The sequence below is a fragment of the Berghia stephanieae genome, chromosome 2 (genome assembly GCF_034508935.2).
Source record: "Berghia stephanieae isolate SIO BIC M18660-M18661 chromosome 2, UCSD_Bste_1.3, whole genome shotgun sequence".
Classification (NCBI taxonomy): Eukaryota; Metazoa; Mollusca; class Gastropoda; order Nudibranchia; family Aeolidiidae; genus Berghia; species Berghia stephanieae.
The window spans coordinates 106,874,323-106,894,322 of record NC_088361.1 but is presented as its reverse complement, the minus strand read 5'-3'; the positions used below and the strand labels follow the sequence as shown (position 1 = coordinate 106,894,322).

The window sequence follows — 20,000 nt, the reverse complement described above, 5'->3', positions numbered from 1 at the left end:
TAGTATAGTAGTTTAGTAGTAGTAGTAGTAGTAGTAGTAGTAGTAGTAGTAGTAGTAGTATAGTTAGTAGTAGTAGAGTAGTAGTAGTAGTAGGTAGTAGTAGTAGTAGTAGTAGTAGGTAGTAGTAGTAGTGAGTTGTAGTATGTAGTAGTAGTAGTAGTAGTAGTAGTAGTAGTAGTAGTAGTAGTAGAGTATTTAGTGTAGTAGTAGTAGTAGTAGTAGTAGTAGTATAGTAGTAGTAGTAGTAGTAGTAGTAGTAGTAGGTAGTGAGTAGTAGTAGTAGTAGTAGTAGTAGTGTAGTAGTAGTAGTAGTAGTAGTAGTAGTAGTAGGTAGTAGTAATAGTAGGAGTAGTTGTTGTAGTAGTAGTAGAAAGATGATGATGAAGTCGGTGTAGTAGGAGTGGTAGTGGAGATTATGTGGTGGTGGTGGTGGTTGTTGTAATGGCAGTGATGATAATCTGGTGGTGGTGGTTGTTGTAGTGGTAGTGATGATGATGTGGGGGTGATGGTTGTAGTATTGATAGTGGTGAAAATGTGGAGGTGTTGTTGTAGTGGCAGTGATGATGAAATGGTGATTGTGGTTGTTATCGTAGTGGTAGTGATGATGTGGTGGTGTAGGTGATTGTAGTGGTAGTGAAGATGATGATGAAGTGGTGGTGCTATAGTAGTCGTGGTTGTAGTGTTGATGCGGTGGTGGTTGGAGTAAAAGCGGTAGTGATAAGGATGCAGTGGTTGTGCTTGTGATAATGTTGTGGTGGTGGTGGTGAAAATGAGGTTGTGGTGCTGGTGGTTGTAGTAGTAGTGGTAGTGATAATGAATTTGTGGTGGAGGTGGTTGTTTTGGTAGTAATTTTAGTGGTGGTTGTAGTATTGGTAGTGATGATGATGTGGTGGTGTGGTTGTAGTTGTAGTGACAGTGATGAAGATGTGGTAGTGTGGTTGTAGTAGTGACAGCGTGGTTGTAGTAGTTGTGGTAGTGATAATAATGTGGTGGTGGTCGATATAGTCGTAGTGCTGATGATGAGGTGGTGGTAGCAGTAATAATAATAGTGGTAGCGAAGATGTGGTGGTGGTGGTAGTAATATTAGTGTTATTAGTTATTAATGATGTGATAGTGGAGGTGCTCAAAACGATTGACAAGGGGTAGCCAACAGCAACACTTAACATGTAGGACGGGACACGACGCCTGATAGGCGACATTTCAATTTTTTCCCCACTAGAGACAATGGCAAGAGTGGTGAGAATGGTGAGAGAATGTGAATAAAGAGCCTTTTGCAAGGGTTCAACTATGCGCCCGCTCAGAGCGGGACTCAAACCCTGGACCTTCTTTCCAAAAGCGAGTGTCACACCACAGGAGCACATAGCCACACGAAAAAAATATTAAGCCCGTCTGCAAGGCATCGCATCATCTTTAGATGTTAACACCCGGGCATAAAGGAATATAGCTGATCCATCAAGATGTAAACACCTGGCCATAAAGGAACATAGATAATCCATCAAGATGTTGACACCTGGCCATAAAGGAATATAGATAATCCATCAAGATGTTGACACCTGGCCATAAAGGAATATAGATAATCCATCAAGATGTTAACACCTGGCCATAAAGGAATATAGATAATCCATCAAGATGTTGACACCTGGCCATAAAGGAACATAGATAATCCATCAAGATGTTAACACCTGGCCATAAAGGAATATAGATAATCCATCAAGATGTTAACACCTGGCCATAAAGGAACATAGATAATCCATCAAGATGTTGACACCTGGCCATAAAGGAATATAGATGATTCATCAAGATGTTGACACCTGGCCATAAAGGAATATAGATAATCCATCAAGATCTTAACACCCGGGCATAAGGAATATAGATGATCCATCAAGATGTTGACACCTGGCCATAAAGGAACATAGATAATCCATCAAGATGTTGACACCTGGCCATAAAGGAATATAGATGATTCATCAAGATGTTGACACCTGGCCATAAAGGAATATAGATAATCCATCAAGATGTTGACACCTGGCCATAAAGGAATATAGATGATCCATCAAGATGTTGACACCTGGCCATAAAGGAATATAGATGATCCATCAAGATGTTAACACCCGGGCATAAGGAATATAGATGATCCATCAAGATGTTGACACCTGGCCATAAAGGAATATAGATGATCCATCAAGATGTTGACACCTGGCCATAAAGGAATATAGATGATCCATCAAGATGTTAACACCCGGGCATAAAGGAATATAGATAATCCATCAAGATGTTAACACCCGGGCATAAAGGAATATAGATGATCCATCAAGATGTTGACACCTGGCCATAAAGGAATATAGATAATCCATCAAGATCTTAACACCCGGGCATAAGGAATATAGATGATCCATCAAGATGTTGACACCTGGCCATAAAGGAACATAGATAATCCATCAAGATGTTGACACCTGGCCATAAAGGAATATAGATGATCCATCAAGATGTTGACACCTGGCCATAAAGGAATATAGATGATCCATCAAGATGTTGACACCTGGCCATAAAGGAATATAGATGATCCATCAAGATGTTAACACCCGGGCATAAAGGAATATAGATAATCCATCAAGATGTTAACACCCGGGCATAAAGGAATATAGATGATCCATCAAGATGTTGACACCTGGCCATAAAGGAATATAGATGATCCATCAAGATGTTGACACCTGGCCATAAAAGACTCGTACATAATCCATCAAACTAACTCAAAAAGAATTGCCCAAGTTGTCCAAAGTGAGCAAATTGGGGGTTAATAATCTTGCCCAAGGAAAAAAAAAAGTAAGTGCCTGAAGTGAGGCTTGAACCTGGGAATTGTGCAATGCCTTAACCACTCTGCCACCTCCCTCCCCCTCCTTCTATCCATAACATGAGCATTTACATTGTGCAGTATCCACTAAACACGCTCAAAGCACATAACAGGGGGACCCTAACCAACAGCAACACTTAATATATAGGACAAGACATGACACCCAACTTTTGGGGGATTTTTTTTGGATAGAGACAACACTGTAAAGAGCCAGTTACAACATTTTACACCTTAATACGTTGACAGAATATTATAGCAAAGAATCTTTTCCAATGACTCACTTTGCCCGCTCATAGCAGGCTTCAACCCTGGGGCATACCGATGCAGTCAGAAGGCAAGTGTCGTATCAAAACCACATAGCCACACAAGGCTCTTTCAACGATAAAAACATGAATGAACTACTTACGTTGGGCTTGAGGTCTGTTTGGCTGTCGTTGGAGTCACTGTTCAGACATGCCGCCATGGAGCTATGGTCTTATCTTCTATGCCATCAATAATCCTTTATATCTAATCATATATGCATATCGATGGGTGTGACGTCACCTGAAAATAGGATAAATTATCGTTTTGTTTGTTTTTGTTTTTAAGGGTTTTACGGCGCTTGCAACACATTTAGGTTATATCAGCGCCAGTAATAGGAAGAAAATGGGATAGAAAAAATTCTAGAATTACAATTAAAGCACCCAAGAAAAAGTAAGACATAGGGGAACTGGGAACAAATAGGGATCAGATGTAGATTCCAAGAGCATACCATCAATGTACTTAGTTTGAGATCACCTATAAGTCTTATCCGGACACAGGCACAAAATCCAACAATGAGGAAGACACTCAAATGCTTACATTATAGATCTACATTAAAAATAACAAATATATTAATACATAACAGAGAGATGATTTACAAGGAAAAAAATATCATCTCCCAAAACAATATCTATGCATTTGACTGTTTCCCTCCCAGCTAGGACTCTGGCCAGGGCAAAACCAAGTAATCTCATTCCAAGACAAAGACAGAAAGCATGTTGGAAAACAGATATAAGGGGGTAGAAGACGCAGTATGTACCTCCCTGCCCACCCGGGATAAATTATCAATTGTATGTCAATGACAGCCACACACAAACTGATGCGCCAGAATTGAAGATAATAGTGTACAAAAAAATAAATAAAAAAGGTTGAAGAAATATCTTACATTGTACTATACCAAAACCGGTAATGGCTTTACGTATGCAATTGTAATCATTTTAAAATGAAAATAAGTTCAGACAGATATTTTATGATGCTTTCATTTCCTCTCATAAGTGAGTGAAAAAAAAACCCTGTAAAAAAACAAACAAATAAAATAGCTCATTAAAATTTGACCTGAATGTTCAAAGAAATACAAACAATATCGATCCTTGGCAAAGAAATTAAAATCTCCCTGTGCAAAGCGTACTACAGGCCATTGCTCATTTATAATTGGATTTCTTGCCATATTAGGGGGTTAGGATAGCTCAGTTGGTAGAGCACTTGCTTCACATGCAAAGGGACCAAGATCAATCCCAAGTTGAGATTTTTTTCCCTGCAGTGAAAGGGTAGCTGGATCTGTTGTTAGATCTGGTGAAAAATACTTTTCGATAGAGTGGTGTCCTATCCTAAGGGTAGCAAGCAATTACTATGGTCAACTTCACGCACTATAAACTGGGATAAACTCCGGCTTCAAGGCCCTAATAGCTCCAAAGGACCACTTTACTCTCTTGCCATATCAAATTACACTTGATACAAAAACATCTTGTGTCTCCTTCAAAGGATATAATCCTTTCAATAATATTGACTGAAACCACATAATTTAATTTATTTCTTTTAAGAAAAAAAAAAAAAAAGAAAAGAAAAGAAATTTTTTAAATACATTTTCCCCTATTTTCAACAACCCAAAAGAAATGGAACAATTTGCCAAAAGAAATAATGAAAGCACCAAGTATCCCTGGCTGTTCTGAGAGGAATGCAACATGGCTTGTTGCCAACATGCTAGATTTGGCTATCCTAATTACATTACAAAGAAGAAGAAAAAGAAGAAGAAGAAAAAGGAGGAGGAGAAGAAGAAGAAGAAGAAGAAGAAGAAGAAGAAGAAGAAGAAGAAGAAGAAGAAGAAGAAGAAGAAGAAGAAGAAGAAGAAGAAGAAGAAGAAGAAGTGAGCTAGGACGAGGCGATTTGCTCAAGGCCACACAGCAAGGCAGGTATTCAAACTCAGTACCCTTTGGTTAAGCCACGCAGCCTCCTCCCCACCCCCTCCCTCCCTTAAAAATTTAAAAAAAAAAAAAATCATAATAATTTATATTGGAGGGACCAGAGGTTTTCCATCTTATAGAGGATTCCGTAATGGCAGGTTCGAGCTGTAAAAGGTTTTGAGCGAACTTTGGTAAAGGAATGCAGGGGGAACAAAAAATGTTTTTGGAAGTAGGTTAATAAAACGTAGAAAAAATTCCTGGAATTAAAGCATTAGTTCCAGAAGACGGTGGAATGTGGAATCGTATATGATGATAAAAGTAAAGCAAAGGTACTGAATGATTTATTTTTAAGTGGTTTTGTTGATGAGACTACAGATAACACATCTAATTGCAATAATAGAAGCAGAGACAGGTTTTTGTTGGTTATGATGATTTTTAAAATTACTGGACCTGATCATCTTCATACGAAATTATTGAGGGAATTGGCCTTATAATAAGCACATCATTGTTTATCATATCTAACAGGAGGTGAGTCTTTGGACTTTGGTAAAGTTACCAGCGGGAGTGTTTTGAGACTAATAATATTCTAATATTTTTCACTGACCTCCTTGGTGTCTTGTTATCTTTGTGTAAAATATTTCCAGACGACACATTACAGGATGATCTCCTGTCTTGAGAATACAATCCTGAAAATATCTATTTCACTGATAATAATTCTTTGATTGAAGTGTCTTCATAAAAGGATGTTGGTGTGACATTTGTTCCTATTTTAAAAATTATCTAGATATAAATGATAAGAGCAAATAACTTTTTAATATTTTTTAAGACAATAGTGTGACCGACTTTGGAGTGTGCTAATAGCATATGGAGCCTAGTGTATAAAAGACAGTCCATAGCCATAGGGCAAATCAGTGATGGTAATGGCAATTTGTCAAAAAGGAGGAAAATGAATTACCGGTCCATAGGTCAAACTCGTGCAAAATCTTAACAAAATATCATAGTTTTGTATATTATAATACTACTGCTAGTGTACATCTATTCTTAAAAGTAGAGATATAGCTTACTTTATGTTAATTTTTAATGAATTTTCTTCCCTTAAAACGATTTTTTAAAAATACCCTCTATTCAAAGGATTTAAAATTAACTTTTGGTTAAAAGACTTGAAAGTGTTTGTTTTTACTAGTTTTATCTTTGTTACCGTAGTCTAGCGTTACAGACCTTACAAATAAGACTCAAGTATCTTTAATAAATTTAAATTGTAAAACATTGTAAAAACAAAGGTAAACAAGAGTAAACTAAGTTGGGCATCCCTTATAATTGTAACAGATTAATATCATCTCTCTATAACTAGATGACGTTTATAAAGTAAACATGAGGATTGATAGAAGAATGGTTAAGAGATATATAGATAAGGGAAAGATAGAAAGAGAGAACAGAGAGAGAGAGAGAGAGAGAGGAGGAGAGAGAGAGAGAGAGAGAGAGAGAGAAAGAGAGAGAGACAGAGAGAGAGAGAGAGAGAGAGAGAGAGAAAGAGAGAGAGACAGAGAGAGAGAGAGAGAGAGAGAGAGAGAGAGAGAAAATCAGATTTAAGAATGGAAACGATTGGTGTTGCCCACTCTGAGTAGTTGATCTTTTCAATTTTGTCATTTTTGAAAAGTCACTCTAATTCTGTCACAATTTTGTCGCAACGGGCAAAAAGTGAATGGCGTGCCTTTTAAAAAATTGGAGTTGCGTTTTCTTTCAAAGCTGGAGGTGATTATTCAAAATACCAGCATTGTCATTAAAGACGTATTTGTTTGTTTTTGTTTTTAAGGGTTTTACGGCGCTTGCAACACATTTAGGTTATATCAGCGCCAGTAAAAAGGAAGAAAATGGGACAGTAAAAAGTTCTAGAATTACAATTAAAGCACCCAAGAAAAAGTAAGACATAGGGGAACTGGGAACAAATAGGGATCAGATGTAGATTCAAAGAGCATACCACCAATGCACCTAGTTTGAGATCACCTATAAGTATCATCCAGACACAAGCACAAAATCCAACAAAGAATACACTCAAATGCCTACATTATACATTATACATTAAAATAACAATAATACATTACAGAGAGATGATTTACAAGGAAAAAAATATCATCTTTCTAAACAATAACTATGCATTTGACTATTTCCCTCCCATCTAGGACTCCGGCCAGGGCCAGGACAAAACCAAGTAATCTCATGCAAGACAAAGACAGAAAGCAAGTTGGAAAACAGATATAAGGGGATAGAAGACACAGTATGTACCCCCCTGCCCACTATGGGAGGTCAGGATCCCCACCCAGAAAGACGTATTTAGAAACGATAGATAGTTTATGTAAGCATGACGTGTCAGTGTGAAAAAGATTGCTCCAGTTTAATAAAATATAATTTCATTTAACCAGTTCCTTCCTAGGAGTGGAGGACCAGTTGTTTTCACAATAAGTATAGGTAGATTGGACTTTATTGATGATATTGCACGTTCACGTCACATTGTCTGTAAACGTTGACAGTGTTTCCTCTTTAAGTTGTCAGGACAATAAATGATGGTGTGAGGGGTATGTTCGGCAACAGATTGTTGTACACGGATTTGGGCACCACTGTTGACGATAACCATGGCATATCGGATAAAGAACGAGCTGGTGGCTATTTAAAAACACCAAACTGACACGAACATCTAGGACTTCTCACATGGACAGTTTCATTCCCCTGCACTGACATCCACCGAAGACCTCAGAAAATTCTCATTTTAACCCAGAACTAGAACCATCACAGAATGGAACAACATATTACGGGAATTAACATCTGTACCAGATTCACAGAGCTTCTAGGTCACTGCTGAGTTTTCAACTTAATGTTATTGTTCATGACAAAATCTGCACGAGTCGTGGTGGACATTAAAGTAAGATTCAGATTCAGAACCTAAAAAAGTTTCAATAATCTATGTTTAAGTCCAAGTCTGCACCAGGTTATTTTCAGTGATAATATGAAAGTGAAAGAAAATGTTTTATTTAAAACAAATATTCCTATTCAGAACTTTAGAAAAGTTTTGTTATAATTCTTTGATTGAAATTTTTATGACATGTCAGTCAATAACACTGAACGATTATTGCCAGACAGTGCCTGTCAATAACGATGGGCGATTATACACAGACCCTGTTTTGAAACTCCGCTAAATTTAACATACATTCCAGAACGGAATCTTTCATAAGGCACATAGAAATACGTAAATGGTATCATTTCTTTCATCAGAACATTCAATTGGCCCTAGGGGGGTATTTTAATTGAGATTTTGCGCCGAATTCGAATGTCGCTTTGTCTTAGCTTGTTCTCATGCTGCCTCAATCAGGTGCATTTTGTGAAGGAAATGCGAATATAGTCTCAGCGCTGAAAGAGTTAATAATATATCAATAAAAGTATAAAAGTACCCAACAAAATATGTGTTGCTGTTGGTCAGGGACCCTTGGAAAAGTGCTTTGAGCATGTTTGATATTGCGTTATATAAACGCTCAAGTTTTTGTTTTTTTGGGTTTTTATTTCAACTGGATGAAAAAAAGAAAAAGGTGTAATTTCCAGTTTGATGCTTTCAGTTCAAAGTGTCAAAAACTTACATTTCATTGATGTCATTTGCTGACATTTGAACATTATTTACTTTTATATATATTGTGTTAAATATTGAGACAAATTACCACTGGCATTTTTCACGACTAGTGTGGCATTTTGAATTAAAAAATATCTGCCAATGTGTCTGTGTATAATAAAATGTAGTGTTTTTATGCACCTCCGTTGATGGCGTATCTTAACGGATCATTTATATGCACCTCCGTTACGCATGCGCATGCCACCCAAATTCATCAGCGATGCTGTGCCTGTATTTGGACATGGCAAAAGCTTTCTTGTGACATCTGTAGGTACATCTTTGTTAATAATTAAAAAAAAAAAAAAGATAAATAATAATCTAAAAAATCGAAATTTAAAACCAGAAAATAGAAGTTGCATTGAAGGTAAAATAAGGTTTTAGAAAGACCTTATTAAATGTTATGAACGGTCAGGTGGCCCCGTAGCGCAGTGGATAAGCTGTCAGACTAACTTTGAATGTACTGGGTTCGATCCCATAGTGGGCATTAAAAAAAAAAAAGTTTACTTTATTGAGAAAGACATCAATTTTTTTTTCTTCTTATATTTTTGTTGTTGTTGTTTTTCCAAAACTTTTTACCACGTTTAAAAAAACTTTGATTTTAATTTTCTAAAATTATTTATTTATTTGAGATCAGTATTTGTGTGCTATGTTTCTTTTTACCTTTGATTTTTTAAATTATTGTTATTATTCTTTAATTTATTATCATTGTATAAAAGTACCAAGCAGTGTGCTAAACTACAATCTAAAACTATCTAAAACTCATGGATGTATACGGGTCTATTCACAGAAAATAAGATGAGAAGCCTCTTTTATCTGTGGGTATATTTTTACACGGCACGATTACACCCCAAAGGCGGTACATAACAGGTGTGTGTTAATTAATTTTATTAATATTTATTGTCATAATTTAATTCGTACTTCCTTACAAAGGGGTATTCTATTTCCTGTCCTATCATTGTTTACATTTATTCACCTTATCCACGCCATTCACACTACACATCTCTCATTCGTCCTTAGTGTCTTATTCGTCGTGTTTTGTTGATAAAGGGGAAACTAGAAATGTCCACAGTGTGTCTTCGTCTAATAAATTGAGACTTACAATTCAACACTTATCGTTATTTTTCCTTCGAGCTCCAAGCAGCAACATTTTCATTAATTAACCAGCACGGTCAATGGAGGTGCATAAAAATGGTGCGTTTTTTAACACTGTCAACGGAGGTGCATAAAAACAGTGCATTTTTGTACACCTCCAATGGAGGTGCATAAAAACAGTACGGTTTTGTACACCTCCAACAGGTGCATAAAAATGCCACCATAATAAAAAAAACCTGGTCTTTTCTTACTGACAGACACTGTCTGTGGATAATCATCTGTGGTTATTGACAAATAAGTCTTTTACTTTTAACCCAGGAACCTGGACCTGGGGAGCCTCAGATATCTTCAGAGACGCCAACTTTAAATTTGGCTCACAGGAATTTCAGACACCACTCGTAGAAATTTCAATGCCGAAAGAGGAATTTCCGCACACAAAAAAGGGAATTGGGATGGTATTTGGCATGGGGTTTCCATATAGATAACTGATTAGAATATCTCATGATATATTATAAACACAATGCCAAATACAATCCCAAAGTTTCCTTATTTCAAATGAATAAAGCTCCAAAACCTAATGGTAGTGATTGTAGTTGTAGTACTGGTGGTAGTGAGGATGATGTGGTGGTTGTAGTAGTAGTAGTAGTCGTGGCAGTAATGATGATGAGGTGGTGGTTGTAGTGTAGCAGTTGTGGTCATGATGATGATGATGATGTGGTGGTGGTTGTAGTAGTAGTGGTCATGATGATGATGTGGAGGTGGTGGTTGTAGTAGTAGTAGCAGTGGTAGTGATGATGATGTGGTGGTGGTGGTGATTGTAGTAGCAGTGGTAGTGATGATAATGATGTGGTGGTGGTGGTGGTGGTTGTAGTAGTGGTAGTGATGATGATGTTGTGGTTGTAGTTGTAGTAGTCGCGGCAGTAATGATGATGAGGTGGTGGTTGTAGTAGTTGTGGTAGTGGTTGTAGTAGTTGTGGTAGTGATGATGATGTGGTGGTCGTGGTTGTAGTAGTAGTAGTGGTAGTGATGATGATGATGGTAGTAGTTGATGGTGGTAGTTGTACTAGTGGTGGTAGTGATGATGATGTGGTGGTGATGATGGTTGTAGTAGAAATGATAGTGATGATGATATGGTGGTGGTGGTTATAGTAGTAGTAGTGCTAGTGGTGATGTTGTGGTGGTGGTTGTAGTAGTAGTAGTATTGTGATGAAGATGTGGTGGTGGTGGTTGTAGTAGTTGTGGTCGTGATGATGATGATGATGTGGTGGTGGTTGTAGTAGCAGTGGTAGTGATGATGATGTGGTGATGGTGGTGATTGTAGTAGTTATGGTCGTGATAATGATGATATGGTGGTGGTTGTAGTAGTAGTGGCCATGATGATGATGTAGTGGTGGTGGTAGTGATGATGATGTGGTGGTAATGGTGGTTGTAGTAGAAATGGTAGTGATGATGATATGGTGGTGGCTGTAGTAGTAGTGCTAGTGGTAATGATGTAGTGGTGGTGGTTGTAGTAGTTGTGGTAGTAATGATGATGTGGTGGTGATGGTGGTTGTAGTAGAAATGGTAGTGATGATGATATGGTGGTGGCTGTACTGTAGTAGTAGTGGCCATGATGATGATGTAGTGGTGGTGGTAGTGATGATGATGTGGTAGAAATGGTAGTGATGATGATATGGTGGTGGCTGTAGTAGTAGTGCTAGTGGTAATGATGTGGTGGTGGTTGTAGTAGTAGTAGTAGTAGTAGCAGTGATAGTGATGATGATGTGGAGGTGGTGGCTGTAGTAGTAGTACTAGTGGTAATGATGTGGTGGTGGTTGTAGTAGTAGCAGTGATAGTGATGATGATGTGGAGGTGGTGGCTGTAGTAGAAGTGGTAATGACCGAGTTTTTGGCTTTGGCATCACTACTGTATCTGTCACATAATTAGGTTATACTATCAATTATAGTAATCGAGTACATTGGGTGGATTAAAAAGTGGAAATAATAAACGGTTATTATTTAGATGTTCAAGCAGACAAGACATGTTTGTTGACTCTGTCATTGATTTAATAATATATAAGCCCACAATATGACATGGTGTCAGAAGTGAACGTTATTCCCAAATGAATCACCATTCATTAGAGGAATATTTATACAGTTAAGTAATTTGTATTAGATAAATATATATTTTTTAATTCATTACTTGTCATACCCGTCCCAGCTTCATACGAGGTTAAATAGGTCACTCAACTATTTAAAGGATGCCTAAGTTTAACCCGCCAAATGAACTTAATTTTCAAAAGCCTGCATGGCAGGATTGGAAAGAGCGTTTTTCTAGATTTCGACTAGCAACGAAATTAAATAAAGATGAGGGGATAGTACAAGTCTCTACCTTGATCTACGCAATGGGACAAGAGGCAGAAAAGATTTTCAAGTCTTTTACATTTGAAAACGAAGAGGAGATGGATGACTACGATGTCGTTCTTGCTAAATTTGAGGAATATTTCATCCTAAAGATAAATGTTATTTTTGAAAGAGCTAAATTCCACAAGAGAAATCAACAGGACAACGAATCCATTGAAGAATTTGTTAGGTCGCTGTATGAATTATCAGAACACTGTAACTTCAATGACAGAAACACGCAAATAAGAGACAGATTGGTCATAGGAATTCAAGATAAACATCTATGTGAAAAGCTTCAATTGAAAGAAGACTTAACCCTTGAAAAGGCCATTGAAATTTCAAGAAACCACGAATTAATTAAACAACAAAACTCAGAATGTTTAACCAGAGAAGTTGAGGCTATGAGCCTACGGAAAAAGCACCGGGAAGCACCGCCAATGAACGCACAGATAGATTGCAGGAGACAAGGAGTATTCAGAAATAAAAATACTCAGAGAAACAATAAAAACAATTTCCCGTCCACAAGAGATAGGGGAGAGCCAATGTTATGCGGACGATGCGGAACAGTTCACTAGGCGAGAGCTTGTCCGGCTTATGGAAAAATGTGTCTGAAGTGTAAAAAGAAAAATAATTTCGCACGAAGATGTATAAATACAAAGGATATCGGAGCGACATGTATCGATACCGAAATACAAGACGACAACTTCTTAGGGTCAGTTCGCGACAAGGAGAGAGGTGAACTTGCGTGGAGTGTGAAATTATCAATCAACGGCAAGCTTGTCAACTTCAATATCGACACGGGGGCAGACGTATCAATTATGCCAAGACACATTTTCAAGACTTTAAACATGAAAAAGAAACTTCACGAGACTGATAATATATTGCAAAGTCCCGCAGGTAGATTAAATACAATCAGATTTTTTGTGTAGCCTGTCACGTACAAGACCAACCGTTATAATCTGAGAATTTGTGTTGTTGACACGGAAAGTCCACATTGCCTCTTGAGCCGCGAGGACTCAGAAAGACTTAAGTTGGTAACCCGAATAAACGAAATCCAAATTCCTAGAACTGTCTTCGCCGCCACAGGGATAATGAAAACACAACCCGTAAAAATTGAGTTAAATGATAACGCAGTGCCGCATGTAACAACTGTACCAAGGCGTATACCAATCCCATTATTGGAAAAGGTGAAAAAGGAATTAGAAAGAATGAGTAGCATGGGGAAAATTGAAGAAATTACAGAACCAACGGAATGGTGTGCACCCATTGTTGTTGTTCCAAAACCTGGAAGTGATCAAATTCGACTTTGCGTCGATTTGACTAAGTTAAATAAAGCAGTCAAAAGAGAAAGATTTACACTACCTACTGTAGATGACATTGCTCACAAGTTATCAGGAGCAAAGTATTTTAGCCGAATTGATTGCGCCTCCGGATTCTGGCAAATACCTTAGAGGAAACGAGTGCAAAACTAACAACTTTTATTACACCTTATGGCAGATATTACTTCAAAGTCTTACCATTTGGTATCACCAGCGCAAGTGAGATTTTTCAGAGAAAAATGAAAGAGTTTATAAAAGACTCTGAAGGCTCAGATTGTTTTATTGATGACGTCATTATTTTTGGACGCACAGAACAGGAACATGACAAAAGATTGCATGAAGTTCTTAAAGAAATTGAAAAGTCAGGGCTGAAACTAAATAAAGAAAAATGCGAATTTAAGAGGACAGAAATAAAATTTTTAGGATTTAAAATAAACAAAGACGGCATGACACCTGATGATGAGAAAATCAGGGCAGTACAAGAATTAAGTGATCCAAAGAATGTATCGGAACTTAAAAGTATCCTGGGAATCATCAATTTCCTAGGAAGGCACTTACCGAACTTATCGACAACCTTAAAACCTTTATATGATTTGCTGAAGAAGACTGCCACATGGTATTGGGGACCTCAACAAGTAGAGGCTCTTAACAAAGTCAAGTCGATAATTATGAATGCACCAGTGCTTGCTTTCTATGATCCTCTAAAACCAACTATTGTCACAGCCGATAGTAGCTCATACGGAATGGGAGGAGCGCTACTTCAAAAACATGGAGACGAAATACGACCAGTCGCATACTGCTCTCGAACGCTTACTCCTACAGAAAGAGGATATGCGCAAATAGAGAAGGAAATGTTAGCCGCTGTATGGGCGTGTGAAAAGTTTTCCAGATTTTTAATAGGCTTGAAGTCATTCACACTAGAGTCGGATCACAAACCAATCGTACCACTCATAAATACAAAAGACCTTGACCGGACACCTCTGAGATGTCAACGGCTACTGATGAGACTTATGAATCCTATTGCAATCTATAAACCAGGGAAAGACTTACATTTGGCACACTCTGTCTAGAAAGCCACTCCAGATTGAAGATAAAACGTTGGAAATGGATGTTAATGCGTATGTAAATAGCATTGAAACACACCTGTGGAATGCAGACTTGGATGTCATAAGAAAGAAGACAGAAGAAGGTGAAATGAGCCAACTGAAAGGACTAATCGAACAAGGTTGGCCGAAACACAAAAATAATGTACCTGTAAGCTTGAAGAAGTACTGCGAAGAGAGAGGCAGCATGAGTATACTTCATGGTCTCGTAGTTAAAGATAAGCGCATTGTTATCCCGCAAAGCATGAGAAAGGATGTTCTGAAACAAATACACGAGGGCCACCAAGGAATCAATAAATGCCGTGAACGAGCAAGACAATCAGTGTGGTGGCCCAACATCAACAAGGAAATACTAAGCATGATTGAAAATTGTAAGCAATGTGAAGAAGCAAGATCGACTAACAGGAAGGAGACACTGAAGCCAACACCTCTACCAGAGAGAGCGTGGCAAAAAGCAGCTGCAGATTTATTCTACCACAAGAATAAAACATTCATTGTCTTAATAGACTATTATTCACGCTACGTTGAAATTGGATACCTGCCAAACCAGAGTTCCGTCACCACAATTCTGAAGCTAAAAAGTTTCTTTGCACGCCACGGAATTCCTGAAATCCTGATCACAGACAATGGACTGCAGTTTAGCAGCAGAGAATTTAAGCAATTTTCGAGAGAATGGCGATTCAAGCATCAGATTACTTCGCCACATTACCCGCAAGCTAATGGACAAGCAGAACGTGCTGTACAGATAGCAAAGAAAATATTAAGTCAAAAAGACCCTTACACTGCGTTGCTTGGGTACAGAAACTCAAAACACACGTCGACGCAATTTACTCCATCTATGCTTAGCATGGGAAGAGAATTGAGAACAACAATTCCAGTTTTACCAGACAACCTGCTATCTCAACACATTAGACCGAACATTGTCCAACAAAATGACGAAATCAGCAAATTCGCATACAAGTCACAGTTCGACCGAAGGCATGGAGCTAGAGACTTACCACCATTGCAACCACAGGATCGAGTTTTAATCAAACTGGATGATAGAAAAGGATGGACAACGCCAGGTCGTATAATAAACGTACAACCAACACCTAGATCGTACACAGTGGACACAGGCACGTCCGTTTTAAGAAGAAACCGTCGACACATGATGCCTACAAGGCAAAATAGGCCCTTAGCTACTGCGTCTGGCGACACAATGGAGTGGGACGACAACAGCTATAATTCCAACCTCGACCCTTCCCCCAGAAATAAGGAAGAGCGTGAAGCCAATTGCCCTGTAACAGACGTTGGCAACAATGCGAATGATGCTATTACACAATCTTCATCCCAACCATACGTCATGTGAAGTGGGAGAAGAATAATTAGACCAGCTCGTTACCGACAGTAACAGCAAATGTGTGTTAATATTAATGTTGTAATAGATAAAACATGGCCTGTAGGTTTGGTTATCAAACCGATCTGATTAGCAAATTAATTAAGTTGTCTGACTAGCAGACTTAGGGACTCAAGAAAACTGAACAATCTTCATAAATTCGAACATTCAGCATTTGATGGACTGTTTTGAATTGGCATTAAATGATAATCATATACTAGGAATAATATGTGAATGTGTGTGATGGGTAGGCTGAATTCATTTGGATTAAATTACAAGATCAAGACCAAGATATTATATTTTTAACTTAAAAAAGGGGAGATGTCACATAATTAGGTTATACTATCATATTATAGTAATCGAGTACATTGGGTGGATTAAAAAGTGGAAATAATAAACGGTTATTATTTAGATGGTCAAGCAGACAAGACGTGTTTGTTGACTCTGTCATTGATTTAATAATTTAATATAAGCCCACAATATGATGACAGTGAGTATCATCTTCAATTTCAATTTCACTTTCCTTAATTATTTCTTGGCTGTCATTATTCCCAGACGCCTGTCTGGGGATAATAAAAATTCGTTATCCCCAGACAGGTGTCTGGGGATAACCAATTTTTGTTATCCCCAGACACCTGTCTGAGGATACTATCTCCAGACGCATGTAGCAAGTGGGCAGAAAGATTTTATGCAAAATGCCAAACTAGGCGTGAAAAATACCAAATATTCTGGAAAAAATACTAGTGGTTGTGTCCCAAAACAGTTAATATATCAAGTGATATTTAACACAAGATGAAAGTAAATAGTGATCGAATGTCAAATCCAGCTTTTAAAAAAAAAAATATTTTAAAGCAAATGGATCAATGAAATTTCTTTTGTTACTTTGATCTGAAAACGTCAAACTGGCAATTCGACTTTTTTATTTTCAACCAGGAAGAAAGTTGTTAATCATCAAATCTGTTCATAGTCCACCAACCATTTAAATTTTCATTACCACCTACCTGTTAACTTTATTGATCATCTCTTGTTTCTATAATTTGCTCATTCTGGCCACAATTTTGGGGACGACCGGGAATAATTTTTATGTCACGGACGAAATCCTAGGCCATGGTGTTGTTCGCCCCAAAGCCCAAAACCCACACCTGTTATTTTCCTGTCTGCTTCGCACAAGACAATACAATTTAGTATCACACGTCCACAAAACTAGATCCAACAACATATTTTTATTCGAATCAGAGATGAAAATAACTACCAAAACAAGGAAGCAATAATAATAATAATAATAATAATAATAATTGTAATATTTGTTATTATTATTACTATTACCATCATAATCATTATTATATTATTATCAATAATAGTATTATTTTTATTATTAATACTCTTATTATCATACTATTATTATTATTATTATTATTATTATTATTATTATTATTATTATTATTATTATTATTATTATTATTATTGTTAACACTATTCCCTGCTCCGAGGGAAATCTCTCTTTTTCTTTTTTTTTTATATTTTGACCTAAACCTTAGAGTTTTTTTGTTTGCTAAACCTTTATGTAAATGTTCCGTGTCTGAGCATGAATTTCTTAAATTGTTTTTATTTTTAAAACAATTATTGTTTTTATTTTTAAAACAATTATTGTTTTTTTTTTTTTCTCCTCTATCTGACCATTTGGTCGCTCTCTGAAAATTTCTGTTTGTTTGCTTTTTAATTATTTATTCTTTTAAGACACTATTTGAGATCGGAGTGGGGACGAATATATTTGCTAGAAACTAGAAAAAAAACAAGAGAGAGAGAGAGAGAGAGAGAGAGAGAGAGAGAGAGAAAGAGAGAGAGAGAGAGAGAGAGAGAGAGAGAGAGAGAGAGAGAGAGAGAGTTTAATAATTAAAAAAAGAGGTGGGGGGAGGATGGATGGGACATTTATCCCTTTCAACGTTCTGTAAAAAGAAGACGGAATTTAAAAAAAAAAAAAAAAAAGTGACGTTACCAGGATTCGAACCCACAACGTCGATTATGGTCAAACTTCCAGGCCAGACGACTAAACCATTCGGCCATGACACCAACTTCGAAGTCGACGCATATTGTATATATGTAGTAACAACTGATTTTAATGTTGGTTAATTTTATGTTTTTATAGATATTTTATTAACTTTCCTTATTTCTATGTGCATCTGGAAACATTCCATATTCTGGAATGTTTAAAAGAGCGGAGTTTCAAATATGCGTCTGGGGATAATAAATATTTGTTATCCCCAGACAGGTGTCTGGGGATAACAAATTTTTATTATCCCCAGACAGGTGTCTGGGGATAATCACAGCGTAACATTTTGAACGAGAAGATTTCCTTTTTATGAACAAAGCATTTGAAATGAAGAAACGTCTTCATTTGTTTAAAATCAGTTGACCTGACTGAACTGAATATTGTTTCTTGTCCTAGTCATATCTAGGCTATAGTATAAGCAAGAGCGAGTTGGTTAGAGTTAGAGACCTTGCTTGATATTGATAGTGATAGAAGATAGGTAGTAAAACGTATCTAGTTTAGTGAAGCGAGTCAAAAGACAATTTACCTTAGGATTCAGAATCAATTATTGACTTGTAATGAAAATTATAAAATGAAATTCCTCTTGAATGATAACTAAAACATTAAAATATCACAAAATTAGTCTAGACAACGGTTATAAGTTCACAGTTATATGATGCTGTACTGACTGGCACTTGAACGTAGGATACAACCAGTGTTGCCAGGTGCCTTTGCAAATTGCAAAGATTCCGCCAACTTTATACCAGAAATCCGCCAACTTTATTCTACTTCACTTGCGGCATTTGCCCAAAAGTCGCCAAAAAATCCACCATTTGGTTTAAAACATTTATAATCAACAATAGTGTATTGGCTCAGACTCAGAATAAAAAATAGTGTTCCTAACACTACTCGCCTTTTTACAACTGTATACACGGCAATTTTTTTTCAAAGGCATGACGATTCGAAGTTTATATTGATATCCCCAAAATTCACATCATGCGCTGGATCCATTTCAGCCTAAAGATTAGTCAGTTTAGGGGGAAAAATAATAAATAATTAGACTTAATTGCTATACCTACTTTTACTTTTTTAAAGTGTTTACAAATCATCAAAAATTTGCCCCAAAAAATCCCCCTTCCGCCAGGCCATTATTTCCCCGCCACGTGATGACAAAAATCCGCCAACCTGGCAACACTGGAAACAACAACACAACCTTACAACTTTACACAGGGACAGACCTTTAGCTATCCTCTCGCAACAATAAATAAAAGTAAGCCAGTTATACTTTGTTGTAGTATGCCATCTGTTTTTAATTTAAGAAAGAAAAAAAAAAACAGTAGATGAAAAATGCAAAATGTGAAAAACAGCAGTATTAAATGTGCATTAGAATAATCATAGAAAGCGACGTGTACTTATCTGCAGGTCTGATAATCCAAATTGTTGGCTCATTCTTGTGGCTATGTGGTCTTGTGGTATGACACTCGTTTTCAGGTCGGAAGGTCCTGAGTTCGAGCCTCGCTCGGCGCATAGTTGAGTCCTTAGAAAGGGCTCTTTACTCACATTCTCTCACCGTACTCATGTGTAAAATGAGTACCTGGCCGTTAACAGCGTTGTCTCTGTTGGAAAATAATTGTAATATCGCCTAACCGGCATAATGTCTCGTTCTACATGTTATTGTTGCTATTGATCAGGGACCCTTTGTAAAACGCTTTGAGCACATTAAGTGGATATTGCGCAATATAAAAGCTCAAGCTCAAGTTGAAATGGAATAAATATACTCTCGAACAGACGCAAATGTATTGTCCACTATAACAATGTTAAATCAAGCCCATAATTGCGTTTAGTTATCAGACCTACAAATATGTGCACGTCGATAGGAAGTGGTATCTTTTTCTTCTTCTTCCTACTATAACGTAAATTTTGAAGATTCCACGGGTCTTATAACCGAACGCAATTGATTTGCGATTGCTGTAGACGGACCTGCCCATTGACAA

The 20,000-nt window shown here is 37.2% G+C and overlaps 1 protein-coding gene across 2 annotated transcripts in view; it reads right to left on the bottom strand.

Annotated features, from left to right (window-relative positions):
- LOC144966184 (vitamin D3 receptor-like) overlaps nt 1-18,711 on the bottom strand; it is a 72,917-nt gene extending 54,206 nt beyond the window's left edge. The window contains exons 1-2 of one of the 2 annotated variants that reach the window (XM_078902338.1): nt 18,554-18,711; nt 3,258-3,394 (exon numbers count right to left, since the gene is read on the bottom strand). In XM_078902338.1, coding sequence (XP_078758464.1) covers nt 3,258-3,314 — 57 coding nt within the window. In that variant the 5' untranslated portion in view covers nt 3,315-3,394; nt 18,554-18,711. Of the gene's footprint in view, nt 1-3,257; nt 3,395-16,978; nt 17,195-18,553 lie in introns of those variants that run through there. The other variant, XM_078902339.1, reaches the window with a different exon arrangement.
- Nucleotides 18,712-20,000: the final 1,289 nt, after the last annotated feature.